Genomic DNA, 19,099 nt, shown 5'->3' with positions numbered 1-19,099 from the left:
TGTGTCACATGGCGCGAAAACATGACGTAATGCCATGACAATCTCGAGCAAAAATACCGCTTTGATCTCCGCTTCAGATGTCAAGATACTGACACACTTCTTTTAGCTCTTAGAGGGGTTAAATTGATCATGAAAACAAGGTCAACATTACTTAGTTTATCACTGAATAATTACCGATAATCTTTAACGTTTTTTTTTTCTCTCTTTCTACACGGGTGGATGGACGATGATTGTGTCCAAATTTTTTTAGACACTTTTCAAAATATATATATTTTTCGGAAATAATACTATTGTACATAATACTCCTTTCATAAAAGTGACAGTATTAAAAGTTTAAATTGTCTAAAGATTGTCTTACTCACATTTTGTTTTCAATAGATTCAACTTACAAGTTTGCCATAGAAAGGTTATACAATATCAAAGGTGCTTTGACATTAAATTTTATTCAAAACATTAGTTGTTTGCAGAACAAATAAATGTTTGTAACAGCAGATTGTTTTTACATTTTTATTTCAATGGTGACCCCTCACACTTTACACAGGCTTGGGAATGTCTGGCATAAAGCAGCTGGTAGTGTTGGCAAAATCTCAGACAGATGGTCCATTTCTTTTGTAACTTCAATAGAATTCATAAGTGTATAAAGAATATAAAGAATACTTTTATTGGAGACAATATTTTGACAAAAAGTGATGCAACTTCATACTTGAACTTAGTGTAGTATAAAAAGGTGCAAATTACAGAAGCATCTTCAGTACTTGATCTAAGTGTATTATAAAAAGGTGCAAATCACAGAGTTAAATGAGGTAAATTTTCAGATTACTTTTTGCTAGATTATCTTTCGTTTTTCATCACTGAAAAAAAATCTTGCCCTCTGCACTGTGACTCTTATTCAAAGTTATTAAATACTTTATTTTGCTGATAAAATCCAGTATATTATGAGCTGGCATAAACTGTAAAGTTAGCTCAATAAGATGATATTGGTGAAAGATACAATAAGTAAATATTATGTATAAAAAGCAGAGGTTACACAGCAGAAGATGCAAGCAAACCAAACCACCAAAACTACTACACTACTAATTAAGCCACTTTATACAGAGGTGTTTTAGTCTCTACTTGCTGTCACTGAAATTTACTGTGGCTGTTGTAACAGATAAAATATTTTTTGTCTTCCACTTAAATTAAGTAAAACAAGCTTTCTGAATTTTAAAGACTTGCCAGTGTGAGTTACAGTGCCTGAAGCAGTTTAGTCACAAGCATGCATGGAAATTTTATTCAATGTTCATCCTGTATAAATGGCTTTTATAGTCTTAAAACATAACAATACATCACAATATTAAATATTGGACACAAACACAAGTAAACAAAACTTGAAACGAAAGTTCATCAAAATAAAAAAAATCTTTAAAAATTCTATTTTATTTTTATTTTTTTCCGAGATGCTCACTTTCAAGCTTTTTATTTTTATTTTTATTCCCTCCTCCCCCTGCTCATTTTTCAAAAATCTCCCGTAAAACGAAAAATAAAAAAACTCTGGCCTGAGAAAGATTATTTTCCCTGTCAGTAGTATCAAAGGAAATACATTTTTTTTTTAATTCTAAAAAATTTGTAGTTCTGCAAAATCTCTTCTACCTAGTTGATTTTGAAATATATTTAGTACAGTTACGTTTTCTCCTGTGCCCATATTTACCAGTGTTTAAAGCTTTAATCTTGAGAGCTTCAAATATTCAGTTAATCATAACTTTGTTTAGAGCCAATCTCTAAATATGAGATTTTGTTGAGTTACCTGTAGCTGCTTATTGAACACTTGTGCAAAGTTTCATAGTAATCTGTACTAATTATAAGTTATAATTTCTAACCAAACAAATAGAAAATTTAGAGTTTAAGTGTTTAGTTTCAGACTTTGAACATTGATTAACATGGGCCCAGAACTTTAATGTTTTAACAGAACTGTATTAATTATTATTTTCTATGGTGTTTATATAGTTATCATCAGTTTTCCCTTGGAGGAGACCCCAGACATCTCTATGATTGCTTGGACAACTACACCCTGGACGTTACCTAGCAACTTATCACTGTGTGTCAATCCAACCTTGGACTATGTCAAGGTCAAAGGTAGGTTTTGAATATGCTTTTGTCCTTATTAAGGCACCAAGTCAGTTTCAATGTATAATACAATAAACAGGGCTTCGGAAATTTGTAGGCTTTGGACCGATATTTAGCTCGACTGTACTAAGTATAAGGAGAGCTATCCTACTTGACCTGGCGTCGGCGTCCTTCCGCGTCCCCACCTTGGTTAAAGTTTTTTTACACTTTCTCTTTTTTCTTCTTACCTCTGTAATATAACTGATGGATTTGATCTAAACTTAAAATAATTATTCCTCATCATCATCCACATCATTTGACAAAAGGGCCATAACTCTAGCACCAATATTTCATGATTTATCCCCCCTTTTCACTTAGAATTTCAGGTTAAAGTTTTGGTGCACTTTCACTCTATGTCTGTTATTACTGAATGGATTTGATTAAAACTTAAGATAATTATTCAACATCATCATCCACATCATATGACATAAGGTGCATAACTCTGGCACAAATATTTCATGAATTATTCCCCCCTTTTACTTAAAATTTCAGGTTAAAGTTTGATGCACTTTCACTCTATCTGTGTTATTACTGAATGGATTTGATTCAAACTTAAAATAGTTGTTCAACATCATCACACACATCATATGACACAAGGTGCATAACTCTGGAACAAATTTTTCATGAATTATTCCCCCTTTTTACTTAGAATTTCAGGTTAATTTTGATGCATTTCACTATCTCAGTTATTACACAATGCATTTAATTCAAACTTGAAGTAGTTGTTCAGCATCATCGCCCACATCATATGACACAAGGTGCATAACTGTTGCACCAATATTTTATGAATTATGCCCCCTTTTTGCTTAAAATTATACTTATATAGTGTTTTGATGACTTTATCTTTACCTCTCTTATTACTTAATATTTTTGACACAGACTCAAGCTATTGTATCTTCTTCCCTATTGGAGTCATTAAACACTCCAGTGACAGCTCCAGTTTCCTCAATTGTGCCCAATTTCACTATCCAGCATTGAAATAGTCGAGCGCGCTGTCTCCTGTGACAGCTCTTGTAAACTTTTCAGACCGATTTCTGTAGTGAAAAAACAAAAAAAATTGGTCCAGTAAAAATGGAGAAAAAGTATAAAATTCGGTCTGAAATCCCAATAAATGACCACCTGCCAAGCAGGAAATTGTTGATCACGGTGACAGGTAATTCATTTTTAATGCATGACATACTAATTTCTTTACTCTATTACGTTTTATGAATATAGTATACATGTATAATACGGTGGGAGGGGTAACGCCGACATTCAGACCAATTGGGTTTTCAAAATTTCTGAAGCCCTGACAATAAAAAAAAAGGAGGTAGAGCATATATTCAAGCATTTTGATGACCAATAATGGTTAAAACATGATATTATACTATCAGTCTGGTAAAATCAACTCTTCAAAATACAGATGAAACTCGGTATCTCGAATTTCAAGGGACTGTGCTTTTTATTTCGAGATAACCGAAATTCGAGTTATGAGGAGAGACGTATATGGACGAAATAAGTACACATTACGAAAAGATTTAATAAAAAACTGTTTCCTTGATGCAGTGTATATGCTGTCGGCACTTTACGCATACACGATTCTGTACAGTTTGTGTTTATCAAAGTTTTCAGTTTTTCGAAGAATAAAAATGATACTAACCTCAAATGTTTTCGAGGCAAGCTTCCTTTTTGTACCACGTTTCTCTCCCGGAGTACTGACATTCAATCTGACATTTTGAACGAATGATGTTTTCCCCCAAGAAGTTAATTTTTAGCTCACCTGTCACAAAGTGATAAGGTGAGCTTTTGTGATCGCGTGGCGTAGGTCGTCTGTCCGTGCGTCCGTAAACTTTTGCTTGTGACTACTCTAGAGGTCACATTTTTAATGGGATCTTTATGAAAGTTAGTCAGAATGTTAACCTTGATGATATCTAGGTCAAGTTTGAAACTTGGTCACGTGCCCTCAAAAACTAGGTCAGTAGGTCTAAAAATAGAAAAACCTTGTGATTTCTCTAGAGGCCATATTTTTTATAAGATCTTCATGAAAGTTGGTCTGAATGTTCACCTTGATGATATCTAGGTCAAGCTTGAAACTGGGTCACGTGCCATCAAAAACTAGGTCAGTAGGTCAAATAATAGAAAAACCTTGTGACCTCTCTAGAGGTCATATTTTTCATAGGATCTGCATGAAAATTGTTCAGAATGTTTATCTTGATAATATCTAGGTCAAGTTTGAAACTGGGTTACATGCCATCAAAAGCTAGGTCAGTAGGTCAAATAATAGAAAATCCTTGTGACCTCTCTAGAGGTCATATTTTTCATGGGATCTGCATGAAAATTGGTCAGAATGTTCATCTTAATGATATCTAGGTCAAGTTCGAAACTGGGTTACGTCCGGTCCAAAACTAGGTCAGTAGGTTAAATAATAGAGAAACATTGTGACCTCTGTAGAGGCCGTACTTTTCATGAGATATGCATGAAAATTGACCAGAATGTTCATCTTGATGATATATAGGTCATTTTCGAAACTGGGTCAACTGCAGTTCAAAACTAGGTCAGTAGGTCAAATAATAGAAAATCCTTGTGACCTCTCTAGAGGTCATATTTTTCATGGGATCTGCATGAAAATTGGTCAGAATGTTCATCTTGATGATATCTAGGTCAAGTTTGAAACTGGGTCACGTCCAATCCAATACTAGGTCAGAAGGTCAAATAATAGAAAAACATTGTGACCTCTGTATAGGCCATATTTTTCATGGGATCTGCATGAAAATTGGTTAGAATGTTCATCTTGATAATTTCTAGGTTCTAGGTCAAGTTTGAAACTGGGTCACATGCGGTCAAAAACTAGGTCACTACAGTCTCATCGCGATTACCTCTAATTAATCCTTATTAAAGATCCCAACTGTTCAACCTAATTAATTCATTAGTTAAATTAAAAGCAATTTTTATAACGTCTCAGAAACAAATAAGTGCTGATTAAAGAAATCTAATGTTATGGCATATGCAAACAAGTATGACATCATCTCAGTTTGATAATCGCCGCACCTTTGATATGCCGGCATCACGGCTTTCTCGTTAGGCAATAAACATGGACATGTGTTAAAGTCCAACCACATTCACAATGACATGTGTGAAATTCTATCGCATATTTTTCTCACTTCGACTTACCGAGTTCACAATGCACTTGAATTTTATTGACGGGTCTGAAAATCTCTTTCGACACATCCGGAGTCTTGGTAAGTCAAATTCTGACGTAACCGAAGTTGAATTACATATATATAAAGGAAATTTGACGGGACTTGAACTTTTCTTCGACTTAAGCGGAATTTCGAGGTAAGCGAGTTTGAGATACCGAGTTTTGACTGTACTTCTCATCAGGGTTGGAAGTCAACCTATAGAACGTTGCGTTCAGATGAACTAAGAGCCTTGCTGACCTGATACAGAAATCCATATATTAACTAAAGAATTTATATATACATCTGGGATCCCATTTATCAGTGTGTTATTATCACACATTATTCAAGAAGAACCTTTTTAGCTCACCTGTCACGAAGTGACAAGGTGAGCTATTGTGACCGCTAGATGTCCGTCATGCGTCGTCCGTCATGGGTCGTGCATCAACAATTTCTAAAAAAATCTTCTTCTTGAAAACCACTGGGCAGAATTACACCAAACTTCACAGGAATGATCCTTGGATGGCCCCCTTTCAAAATTGTTCAAAGAATTGAATTCCATGCAGAACTCTGGTTGCCATGGCAACCGTAGGAAAAACTTTTAAAATCTTCTTCTCAAAAACCAGAAGGCCTAGAGCTTAGATATTTGGTGTGAAGCATTGCCTAGTGGACCGCTACCAAGTTGTTCAAAACATGACCCCGGGGTCAAAATTGACCCCGCCCCAGGGGTCACTTGATTTTACATAGGAAAATCTTAAAAAATCTTCTCAAAACCCAGAAGCCCTTGAGTTTAGATATTTAGTGTGAAGCATTGCCTAGTGGACCTCTACCAAGGTTATTCAAATCATGACCCCGGGGTCAAAATTGACTCCGCCCCAGCGTTGGTCTACGGATCGCGGGGTCGTGAGTTCAATCCTCGGGCGGGGCGTATGTGTTCCGTGACTATTTGATAAACGACATTGTGTCTGAAATCATTAGTCCTCCACCTCTGATTCATGCGGGGAAGTTGGCAGTTACTTGCGGAGAAGAGGTTTGTACTGGTACAGAATCCAGGAACACTGGTTAGGTTAACTTCCCGCCGTTACATGACTGAAATACTGTTGAAAAACGGCGTTAAACCCAAAACAAACAAACAAACAAAGACTCCGCCCCAGGGGTCACTTGATTTTACATAGGAAAATCTTCAAAAATTTTCTAAAAACAAACCAGAAGGCCTAGAGCTTAGATATTTAGCATTGCCTAGTGGACCTCTACAAAATTTGTTCAAATCCTGAACCCCTGGTTCAAAATTGACCCCGCCCAAGGGTCACTTGATTTTACATAGGAAAATCTTAAAAAATCTTCTTCTCAAAAACCAGAAGCCCTAGGGCTTAGATATTTGACATGTAGCATTGCCTAGTGGACCTCTACTAAAGTTGTTCAAATCATGACCCTCGGGATCACTTGATTTTACATAGGAAAATCTTCAAAAAATTTCTAGAAATAAACCAGAAGGCCTGATATGTAACATTGCCTAGTAGACTTCTACAAACTTTGTTCAAATCATGACCCCCGGGGTAAAATTGGCCCCGCCCCAGGGGTTACTTGATTGTACATCGGAAAATCTTCCAAAAAAAATTCTAAAAATCATCAGTTTGACATTTGAAACATGTAGCTCATATTACTCAGGTGAGCGATTCAGGGTCATCAATACCCTCTTGTATGTAGATTGCGTTCTTCAGTCAGATTGTTTTGCTATCTGTTTCAGACAATAACACTGGAAAAGTTTACATCATGATGGAAGCTAGGTTAGAAGCTCTGTTCAAACATCCAGAGGAATACACCGTCCTAGAAAAGTAGGATATTCTGTCTTAAATTGTAATGGTCCATTGCTCAGTTACATTCTATATTTCCCAATTCCTACTAGTTTTATCTCATTCTGTTCAAACTTATTTTTATGCCCTCATAGGGAAGCTTGTAGAAATTACACGTTTTAGTTAGTCTTGATGTTTTGCAAGGCATTTTTGCTGTCAAACATTAGTGTGACATTTTACTTTTATAAACACATTCTCCATATTAATAACATTGGAATTGATTGTTTCAGGTTTCCAGGAAAAGTGCTTGAGAATAAGAAGTACAAACCACTTTTCCAGTACTTTACTTATGTAAGTATAATATAATTGTAATAAATAAACACATTTATAATCGTAAAAATTGCTGATATAGGATATACAAGACAGATCTCACTGAGTTGTTAAAATCATTTTGCCTGGGCTTCCATGGCCAAGTGCTTAAGGTCACTGAATTCAAATCACTTGACCACTTGCCCCCCCCCCCCCCCCAACTCCTGTTTCTTAGGATGTGAATTTGAGCCTCAAGTTTGGACGTTGAATGTGAAGAAGCCATCCAGTTGGCTTATGGAAGGTTGGTGGTTCTACCATGTGATGAAATAATGCATAGAAGGTCACCTGGGGTTTTCCCTCACCAAAACTGGGAAGTCGCCATATGACCTATGAATGAGTTGGTGCAATGTTAAACCCTACAAAAACAAAAATCAGTTTGCACCTCCCATTTGAGTGTTTGATCCTGGTAGCAAACTTTCTGCTTTGGCTACCAATAAGGAATATAAAGAATCATTACCCCATGTTTAGGCGAACACTATTTAAGGGTTCATAATCATTTAATGTATTCCTTTATGATATGACGGCCACATTTTTGGTTAAAAGGAATCTAAAATATGTCTATTTCTTGTTAAATCCTTTTTCCGATAATTGTTTTCTCGTAAATTTGTCTCATATATTTGCTAAAAGGTTGAATATTGATGGACATAGTGGAAAATATTATTGGATCAGTTGTTTATGATTACCTCCCTTTATGACCCTAACTGAAGTTCATGTCTAATATTGAAAATGGTGATTTTCTATCTTATGTAATTATGCATAACATTTATTTGAAAAGTTGCTTTGTCTGTTTTTTTACGTAAAATAAAAAGTTTTATGGAACTTTAAGTTACATTGACATTTGATATGTCATTTATATGACGTCACTGTAATTCTTAAAATACATTTTTGTATATGGTTAGAACTATCATATACAGGTTCAGTTTTAGCTGTACCTAAAAAGTAAATGATATTAGATCAGGCTTTATCTGAAATAGGGGCCTCCGTGGCCAAGTGGTTAAGGTCGCTGACTTCAAATCACTTGCCCCTCATCGATGTGGGTTTGAGACTCACTCGGGGTGTTGAATTCTGCCTGTGAAGAAGCCATCCAGCTGGCTTATAGAAGGCCGGTGGTTCTACCCAGGTGCCTGTTCGTTATGAAATAATTCACGGAGGGGCACCAGGGGTCTTCCCCCACCCACCATCAAAGCTAGAAAGTCACCATATGACCTACATTGTGTCGGTGCGATGTTAAACCCAACAAAATAAATTATCTGAAATATAGATTTTCCGTATAACTGTGAATTCTTCTAGATGTTCTGTGTATGCTACTTTACTTTGTTTAGAATGAGGCAGTAATGATATTGTCTGGTGTGGGAGTAAAAATACATAATTTCTGTATTACACTAGTGACATTGGCGATGTTTTAAGTATAGAAGACTTTGGTCTAATTGACTGTCCTTAGTAGGTAAAGAAAGTAGTTTTGATGTTTCAACAATGAAAAGCTAACATACATGTGGTAAAAACAGTGTTACATTAGTGCCTTTCCTCATGAATTTTCATGTAATATCCTCTGTAAATGGTTTATGACTTTTATAGATGCGAGAGAGGTCTGGAGCATTTCGTATTCTTTGCGACAGCTATGTAACGGCAGAAAGTGGTACAGGAGTTGTACACCAGGCCCCTTATTTTGGAGAGGTAATGTATTTAGATACTGATCATTATTTCATGATGTGACTCCTCAATTATCGGTTAGTTTGTGTAAATAATTATTATTTTGTAATTATAGGAGCCATATTCTCAAGTACATGACAAAAAAACTGTATACAGTATACATTAAAGTTCATGATAAAGAAAAAATAGTATTTATTCTGTTGCTAAAATTGCAAAGGGAATCTTTGTTCAGTAACATGAAAATACAGAAAGTTGTTGAAAATATAGGAATATTGCTTCCCTGTAGAGAAAAATAACTTAAAACTGTGAAAATGTATAAAATAAGAATACATTTTACCTGAGTTAATTCTCTAGCATATTTGATTAGAAAAGAAATGATTTTTTTCTTCTGCATTATATCATTTATGTATTAGTAATTCCTTCATGAGCTGACTTGATATTATTAGTTAGTGAATTACAACTTGCCAGTATAAAATGGATTGACCTCAGTTATGGTATCTTTGGATAGTCAAGTATGACTACTTGGAGGTCAAACCTAACTAGCTTGGTCATTTAAGACCCCACTTTGGGTGTAGAATTCTTCCATATGAGGAAGCCATTCAGCTTAGGTAAGGTCAGTGGTTCTACGCATGTGCCCGCTTGTGTCTGAAGTGATGCATGAAGGGCCACGTGGGGTCTTCCTCCACCATGTAAAGCTGGACTGTATCCATATAATTAATAGTTGTTTGTTTGATGTTAACCCCTACATGCACACATGCCAAACAAATATATAAATAAAAAAGTTGGTCAGTTGTATTAAGCAAGCATTGAAGAAGGGAATGTGGGGTCTATGATGGTGCTTTTTCTCTTTCACAGAAATGATATCTAAAGAAATTCATTTTCCTTAAAATTGACTTTGAGTTTAGTCTGCAGATTATTGAACTGTTTTGTGTGAATAATTACCAGGATGATCAGCGGGTATGTTTGAAGTATGGAATCATTACCAAAGACAGTGAGATGATCTGTCCTGTAGACGCTAGTGGCAGGTTTACAGCGGAAGTTACAGATTTTCAAGGACTTTATATCAAGGTAATAGCTTTTGATATCTTTTAGTGGAAATATAAAAAGTTACTGTACTAAATGGAATCGTCTTCTAGGTACACATGTATCAGTGAACTTTTGTTTCTCTGTCCGCATTGACATTTTAAGTCTGAAAACAGGTGAAAGAACATTTAAAGCAATGCTTGTATGGTGGTGGTCACTTTAGTAAGCAGAGCATTTGTCTTGCACATTCGACTGCCACAAGAAAAGTAGTTCAAAACTCATTCTGTTCAGCTTATGGAAATATCATGTAGTCCAATAAATGGTTAATTGGATCGACATAAAGAAACAGTTGATCACTTTTTGTGCTGAGATGACAATATGTTCTTGAAGTAAAAGAAAAACAACAGCGTGATTTTGTTTATGCAGGATGCAGACAAGAAGATCACAAAGAAGCTGAAAGATGAAGGACGGCTTGTACACCAGAGTGAGACCAAACATAGTTACCCATTCTGTTGGCGGTCAGAGACGCCACTCATCTACAAGGCTGTACCAAGCTGGTTTGTCCGGGTTGAACATGCTAAAGAACAGCTGTTAAACAATAACTCACAGACATACTGGTAAATATTTGAGGAAATCTAAAATAACTGAAAATTTTGTCATTTACAAGGGCTTGCCAATGTTTTTATGTCGAGCCGGCTTGTGGTGAGCTCGAATTAGTCGTCACTTTTGGCGGGTCAGTGTATGTCCGTCCGTCCGTTCAATATTGTCTGGACCATAACTTCGACATGCATGGACCAATCTTGTTTATATTTGACATGAATGTTTACCTCAATGTGAAGGAGTGTCATGCACAAACCCCATGTTCCTATCTCAAAGGTAAAGGTCACAGTTGGTGGTCAAATGTCAAATTGAAGTTTGTCCGGAGCATTTCTTCATGCATGTTGGGATTTTGATGTAACTTGGCATGAATGTTCACCGTTATGAGATGGAGTGTCATGTGCAAGAACCAGGTCCCTATGTCTAAGGTCAGGGTCACACTTAAGACAGCTGGTGGGCTCACTTGGCGGGCTCGTAGGGATACTTGTTTACAAAATTGAGCAAATAGTAAAAAATGAAGTAATTCGGGGAATTTTCGGAACTGTTCATTTAAAAAGAAAACAACGTGTCAAAAAGCACTGTCACCCAGCTTGAATCTGACCAGAAACAGTATGATTATGCATCCTTTCAGTTTCCTTTTGTTGCATATGCGAAAATGATGAGTAATTTGCATGAAATAATGAACTGACTGCTGTCTCTTGTTGGCCTGGTTAGTTCTTGACTTGATAGATTGTTTGCTAATTTGATCCAGAGATGGGTCAGATATTTTTCTTAAGTTTTGTAAAAAGGAATATTTACATTATATACTTTTGTATTTCAAAGCTTGAAAGCTTTACATCTGTTATGCAGGGTGCCAGACTTCGTGAAGGAAAAGCGGTTTGGTAACTGGTTACGAGAAGCCAGAGACTGGGCTATATCCCGTAACCGGTACTGGGGAACACCAATTCCATTGTGGGTCTCAGACGACATGGAAGAAGTTGTGTGTGTGGGATCGATAGAGGAGCTCAAACAACTGACCGGTGTCAAAGATATTAATGACCTGCATAGAGAAGTGTAAGTCATCTGTGAAAATTGATACTTTTAAATTTGATTTATATGACTATTTCTGGTTTTAATTTGAGATAATATAGAGGTCATAGAGATTCCTAAAGACATTAGCAGTAACTTTTTAGTCTTTTAGTCATTACACTGAGAGTAAGGTTAGGATAACTTTTTATGCCCCCGAAGGGAGGCATATTAGTTTTCAACTGTCCGTTCGTTAGTTCGTCACAACGTTAACTCTTTGCATGAAAGCCTTTACTCGCAAACCACTGCACCCAGGACCTTCAAACTTCACATGCTGATAGTACTTATTGAGTACACGACCCCTACTGACTGGGGTCACCAGGTCAATGGTCAAGGCGCTGCGGGGGCATTTGTTACCATTAGTGACAGCTCTTGTTTAAGATGAATTTTCTTGAGAAATATGTCAGTGTTATGACCATGTAGTTACTATTTTTTGTCAGGCTGAATATGGTCTTCTATGTCCAGGTTGTTAAGGTTGCCGACTACAGAGCACTTGACTCTTGTTTTGATATCAGTATTAGTATGGTAGATGAGGATTGTGTTGGCTTGTTTGAAGTTGATGATCTATGTATGTCCCCACCTACCACCATCCTGCACCTGAAATATTTCCTTTAGGAGTTGATGTCCATCTGTGAAAGATGGAAAATACCCATATGTTCTTGGCAGTCTGTGATACCATAAACCAAACACGAAATATATGAAAAAAAAGTGTTTTACTATTTCAGGATTGATAAGTTAACTATTCCATCAAAACTGGGTAAAGGAAAGTTGAAACGTGTATCGGAGGTGTTTGACTGTTGGTTTGAGAGTGGCAGTATGCCCTACGCTCAGGTTCACTACCCATTTGAACACAAGAAAGCCTTTGATGATTCGTTCCCAGCAGACTTCATCGCTGAAGGCATTGACCAGACTAGGGGATGGTGAGTAGTAAACAAATCATCGTACTCATAGATAGATTAGTCCACAAAAATAAATCACCCAGAAATATTAATAATTTCTCAGTAATATTGATCTTTCAGCTAACTTGCTGATTTAATTAAGAGTTATGGGTTTCAAAATTTTGCTTGGAAGCAGTAACTCAAGAGATGATAGATATAATATACAGTTCCAATAATTAGAAAAACATATGCAGATATTACTGTGACATAAAAAAGTATAGATTTTAAAAGGATTTGTAACAACAGTTTATTGAAGTGTAACTGTATGCAGGTAAAAAGGCAAATGCATGCATTGTTGGTATGTATCTAAAGTGTATTTTCAGGTTTTACACATTGCTTGTGTTGTCGACCTTGCTGTTTGGAAAACCACCTTTCAAGAACTTGGTGTGCAATGGACTTGTCCTAGCCTCGTATGTTATATAAAGTCTTCTATACAGATATAAAGTGTTAGAGTGATTTATTCACATGTAAATTGCCAAATAATTATCTCAATAAAATGGTAAATGTCAGTGGTGATTTGTTAGACTCGACTGAAGTAATTTTACTATAGTCATGTGATGAAATTTTTTTATAAAAGAATAGGAGCCTCCATAGCTGAGTGGTTATAGTCGCTGACTTCAAATCACTCACCCCTGACCGACACGGGGGGTGTTGAATTCTTCATGTGAAGAATCCCTCCAGCTGGCTTATGGAAGGTGGTTGGTTTGACCTAGGTGCCTGCCCATCGTGAAATAATGCAAGGAGGGGCACTTAGGGTCTTCCTCAACCATCAAAGCTGGAAAGTCACCATATGACCTATAATTGTATCGATGCGACGTTAAACCCAACCAAAAACAATGACTATAGAAGTATTCTTGAACAAGTTTCTGTATGACCAAGATCAGTTGTAACATGTTTTGGTATTTTATTTGAAGAGATGGACAGAAGATGAGCAAAAGAAAGAAGAATTATCCTGACCCTCTGGAGGTTGTTCACAAATATGGAGCTGATGCACTCAGGTTAGTCTGCATAGTAACATAAAGAAAATGAATATTGTCTGCATAAGTCTTTCACAAAACATGTGCCCCCTTAGCTAATAGAGGAGAGCGCAGATCATCAGGTAGGCGGATTTTGATCTTGATTGTCAGGCAAGGGTAATTTTTTAATTGGCAATTTGATAAAACACTTCTCATTCATGTGAAGAAGTTCGCAGTTACTTGAGGTTAGAACTGGTACAGAATCTGTTGTAACATAACTGAGACACTGTGGATAAGAGGCACTAAACCTAAAAATGAAACAGTTTTTCTGCACTGCAATGAATCTTTGCTAAGAAGAATTTGAATGTTGTGACTAAGTAGGGAGATCTTTCAACTTGCAGTAAAATTCACTAATTTTGTTGGCATAAAACATAGAGCTTGAATTTATGGATGGGAATATTATCTGTTCTTCTGAATTAAATTTTAGGACTGAAGAAATAATGGAATCAAGTCTGCTAAGAGTACTTTCTGGGTATGATTTCCCTGTAATTTTTTAACCAGCTTGTTTAAGCTACCTCTGAGCAATAAGTTTGGAGACATACATGATGATGTGATACTCAATTTGTTTTTGTTAACCAGGTTGTATCTGTGTAACTCCCCGGCTGTGAGAGCTGATTTCCTCCGCTTCAAGGAAGAGGGTGTGAGAGATATTCTCAAAGATGTTTTCCTACCCTGGTATAATGCCTACAGATTTCTCATGCAGAATGTTGAAAGATTGGAAAGGGTAGGTAACATGTAAAGATAATGTGATAGTACAGTCAGACCTGTGCTAAAAGCATTTTATGAACCATTGATGCCAACAGTCACAAGTTCCATTTCTGATTTAAACATTCATGATTGCAATGTGTTAAAACCTATAAAGAATGGCAAGGGAATAGTTACCTTGTGATTTCTCTTTCAATGATGAGAGTGTTTACACTTTTACCAGCTGACTTATACAAAATAAAGATAAAAAGTTTCTTGTCCATCTCTCTTTGGCCAGGTGCTTATTGTTGCTGGCTTCAGATCTCTTGGCTCTGGGTTTGAGCCCCACTCATGTTTTCATGTGCTAAAGCTGTCCATTTGGCTTAGAGAATATCAGTGATTCTACCTTTGTACCTGACAATGTCTCACATTATGCCAAAAAGGACAGGTGGGGTGTACCTGCAGAATAACAGCTGGAAAGTCATCATATGACAAATCGATGTATGTTCAGGGGTGGCGAAATCTGATTTTGACTTGCTTGTCTGTTTTTAGCTCACCTGAGCCAAAGGCTCATGGTGAGCTTTTGTGACCGCTCAATGTTCGTCGTCACCTGTGCGTCGTCCGTCCGTCAACATTTTCTAAAAAAATCTTCTTGTTGAAAACCACTAGGCAGAATTACACCAAACTTCACAGGAATGATCCTTGGGTGGCCCCCTTTCAAAATTATTCAAAGAATTGAATTCCATGCAGAACTCTGGTTGCCATGGCAACCGAGAGGAAAAACTTTAAAGATCTTCTTCTCAAAAACCAGAAGCCCTAGAGCTTAGATATTTGGTGTGAAGCATTGCCTAATGGACCTCTACCAAGTTTGTTTAAATCATGACCCCAGGGTCAAAATTGACCCCGTCCCATGGGTCACTTGATTTTACATAGGAAAATCTTCAAAAAAATTCTAAAAATAAACCAGAAGGCCTAGAGCTTAGATATTTGACATGTAGCATTGCCTAGTGGACCTCTACTAAAATTGTTCAAATCATGACCCCAGGGTCAAAATTGACACCGCCCCAGGGGTCACTTGATTTTACATAGGAAAATCTTCAACATTTTTCTAAAAATAAACCAGAAGGCCTAGATCTTAGATATTTGATATGTAACATTGCCTAGTAGACTTCTACAAACTTCGTTCAAATCATGACCCCTGGGATAAAATTGGCACCGCCCCAGGGTTTACTTGATTGTACATCGGAAAATCTTCCAAAAAATTTCTAAAAATAAACCAGAAGGCCTAGATCTAAGATATTTGACATGTAGCATTGCCTAGTAGACTTCTACAAAATTTGTTCATTTGACCCCGCCCCATGGGGTTACTTGATAAAAGAAGAAAAATCTTCAAAATTTTCTAAAAATAAACCAGATGGCCTAGGGCTTAAATATTTGACATGTTATATTGCCTAGTGGACCTCTACAAAATTTGTTCAAATTATGACCCCCGGGGTCAAAATTGACCCCGCTCGAGGTGTCACTTGATTTTACATAGTAAAATCTTCAAAAATTTTCTAGCAATAAACCAGAAGGCCTAGAGCTTAGATATTTCACATGTAGCATTGCCTAGTGGACCTCTACAAAATTTGTTCAGATCGTGACCCTGGGGTCAAAATTGACCCTGCCCCAGGGGTCACTTGATTTTACATAGGAAAATCTTCAAAAAATTTCTAAAAATAAACCAGAAGGCTTAGATCTTAGATATTTGACCTGTAGCATTGCCTAGACTTCTCCAAAATTTTATCAAATCATGACCCCGCCCCATGGGGTTACTTTACTGTACATAGAAAAATCTTCAAAATTTTCTAAAAATAAACCAGAAGGCCTAGAGCTTAGATATTTCACATGTAGCATTGCCTAGCAGACCTCTACAACATTTGTTCAATATTTGACCCCCCCAGGGTCAAATTGTCCCAGCCCCAGGGGTTACTTGATTGTACATAGGGAAATCTTCATAAATTTGCTAAAAATAAACCAGAAGGCCTCATCTTAGATATTTGATATGTAACATTGCCTAGTAGACTTCTACAAACTTTGTTCAAATCATGACCCCTGGGGTAAAATTGGCCCCGCCCTAAGGGTTACTTGATTGTACATCGGAAAATCTTCCAAAAAATTTCTAAAAATCATCAGTTTGACATTTGAAACATGTAGCTCATATTACTCAGGTGAGCGATCCAGGGTCATCATGACCCTCTTGTTGTTATTTGCTATTTTGTACTTGTCCGTATGATAGTTATATAGTAAATTCTGTTCAAATTTCACTTGTTCGTACAAGCTTTGGAACAACCTTGGCAATACAGACAATTGAATTTGCCACCCTTGATGTTAAAACACAACAAACAAATATATTCATCTCTATTTAAAAACCTCGGCAATACCATGAACAGAAATTAATCTGCAAGAAGCTGTCTTAGTTTAAATGTTCTAACTTGTTTGCCTCATTGTCTACTTGCATATTAATACTGTGGGTCTTCAAATTCCTTTCCTTGGATTCATTTTATTCAGTCTACAGCTTATATGTATTCAAGTTTTTCTGTATTTGTGCTTTAAAGGAAGAGGGTGTGTCCCTAGAATACCATGAGGAGAAGTTGGGCAGCTCAGGCAATTACATGGACAGATGGATTCTATCATTCACACAATCTCTCATCAAATATGTCAGGCAAGAAATGCAAGGTAAGTGGAATATCAGAGACCATACTTTAGAGACATAGATTTAAGAACAGCAAATTTTCAATTTGCCTTAATTAACCATATTCATACTTGAAGATTCCTGTTATTTGTAATTACTCAAAATAAAAGACAAAAGCATGTGCAGTCTTCACTCTATTTATTAAGCGCCTGAGCATTTAATCAATCGTCTAATACAGTTTACATTAAAATGAATGCTCAAACATTTATTAATATGAGTTGGGTAAAATGGCCGCTCTGAGTTCGGTATGTTAGACGTTAAAGCTCGCTACCAAACTATTGAAAACTAAATCAAACGCAATAAGGAAGTTAACCGAAAGGAGACCGGGCGTGTCATATAAAAGGCAACCAATTTTAAATGAATAAAACGCACTTGCATATTTACACTCAGTTCACTGAGATATTAACTGTATCCATACACAAAACCTTTAGCCATAAGAGTCCTACCGACTGTGTAATCGTAAACCCCCAGTTCCCCAATGTAATGTACCCTCAACAGGTACCAGCTTAGGAAACTAAAAATGCACAACCACACATTCGGCGTTAGGGAATGCCATTGGCTAAATACATCTAAAACGGTAACCACATTAACTAGGTCTTACCAATACACAAAGGGCCAGACCTAGCGACATTTGAGTCAACAACAACAATAACAAAAGACCCAAAGCGACATTTGAGTCTACAGTCAAAGCTAGCATAAGGACCCGAAGCGACATTCGAGTCGGCAACAAAATAACCAAGTGACCCAAAGCGACATTTGAGTCTACAGTCAAAGCTAGCATAAGGACCCGAAGCGACATTCGAGTCAACACAGTATAATGACCCGAAGCAGCATTCGAGCCATAACAATTATTTTACCAAGTTACTAAGCTTGTGACCTGAGATAACCCAAAACAAAAGTAATTAAACAGTCTACGGACCCGAAACTGTCAACTCAATTAAGTCACAGATAATGCCATCGACGAGAGTTGATACACCCGTAACCGGAAGTTTCGAAGGTAAAATTATAAAGTATATGGTTCAATTTTCTTAGCTTAAACCACAGCGCCCGGTCACCTTCCGGTCAATAAACAATTTTTTCCGCTTTTTTGTTTTGTTTTTTTGCAAATTATCCATTAAGAGCGACTATTAAATTGTAATTTAAAAAAGAAGGAGCATGAGACCGTCATTTCCATAAATATACACGTTATAATTGATATCTCATAATGAAAAACATTATTAACATATATCAGAAACAGTACCGTTTGCCAAAATATATCAAATAAAACAAAGAAACTGTCCTTTGAGAATGACACAAAATTTACATGAACAGAGTCTGTGTTTCACTAAATAACACTTTTAAAGTAATCACAGTCTATCATTTCTCTGTTGGTGAACCTAGGAACTTTAATAAATCTCATAAAATACAACAGTCTGACTGAAACGTTAATACGTATGCTGTCCATTCGTTCCTGGTACCAATGAAGACGTTGGCAAACGCAGACGATCTTCTGATTCCAATACAACAGATATCGATATTAAGCAGACGACACAGTCTGAAATAAAAGTACTAGACAGCAATTTTGTTTCCAATAACATTCTAACAGACATATGCAAATGTTAGACAGAAAAATGATACAATACATCATATATAAAAGATCAAACTGCAACATCTAAAAATTTGTTGACTTATCGAATTTACGGGGTGTGGCGGGTGGGAGAATTTATCGGTGTGACTTGTCAAAAGAAACAGCGTAAGTGAGACAGACTGCACGTGATTTTCGGTATTATACTGTTATTTTAGACGACTGGCTCTCGGTTGAATGGTTTAGTGCTATAAATAAAGGACTACAAAATCGAGAACCAGATTGACAGCTGATTGGCTACGTTTCTATGACAACAAACAAAACATTTCTCGAAATAAATAAATCAAATTATTTTAAATTAAAAATAAT

General features: G+C 36.5%; 1 protein-coding gene across 2 annotated transcripts in view; it reads left to right on the top strand.

Moving 5' to 3' along the window:
- Nucleotides 1-19,099, top strand: part of LOC123528979 (isoleucine--tRNA ligase, cytoplasmic-like) — a 53,682-nt gene that overhangs the window by 16,716 nt on the left and 17,867 nt on the right. For both annotated transcript variants that reach the window (XM_053522396.1, XM_053522397.1), the window contains exons 7-18: nucleotides 1,984-2,112; nucleotides 7,045-7,132; nucleotides 7,381-7,441; nucleotides 9,035-9,133; nucleotides 10,055-10,177; nucleotides 10,559-10,749; nucleotides 11,579-11,782; nucleotides 12,520-12,714; nucleotides 13,056-13,142; nucleotides 13,647-13,730; nucleotides 14,328-14,472; nucleotides 17,030-17,150. In XM_053522396.1, the coding sequence (XP_053378371.1) occupies nucleotides 1,984-2,112; nucleotides 7,045-7,132; nucleotides 7,381-7,441; nucleotides 9,035-9,133; nucleotides 10,055-10,177; nucleotides 10,559-10,749; nucleotides 11,579-11,782; nucleotides 12,520-12,714; nucleotides 13,056-13,142; nucleotides 13,647-13,730; nucleotides 14,328-14,472; nucleotides 17,030-17,150 (1,527 nt within the window). The remainder of the gene's footprint in view (nucleotides 1-1,983; nucleotides 2,113-7,044; nucleotides 7,133-7,380; nucleotides 7,442-9,034; nucleotides 9,134-10,054; nucleotides 10,178-10,558; nucleotides 10,750-11,578; nucleotides 11,783-12,519; nucleotides 12,715-13,055; nucleotides 13,143-13,646; nucleotides 13,731-14,327; nucleotides 14,473-17,029; nucleotides 17,151-19,099) is intronic.

The sequence above is a fragment of the Mercenaria mercenaria genome, chromosome 13, assembly GCF_021730395.1.
Source record: "Mercenaria mercenaria strain notata chromosome 13, MADL_Memer_1, whole genome shotgun sequence".
NCBI classification, from domain to species: Eukaryota; Metazoa; Mollusca; class Bivalvia; order Venerida; family Veneridae; genus Mercenaria; species Mercenaria mercenaria.
Note: the sequence above shows the minus strand (reverse complement) of the source record. Positions and strands in the feature narration are given on the sequence as shown.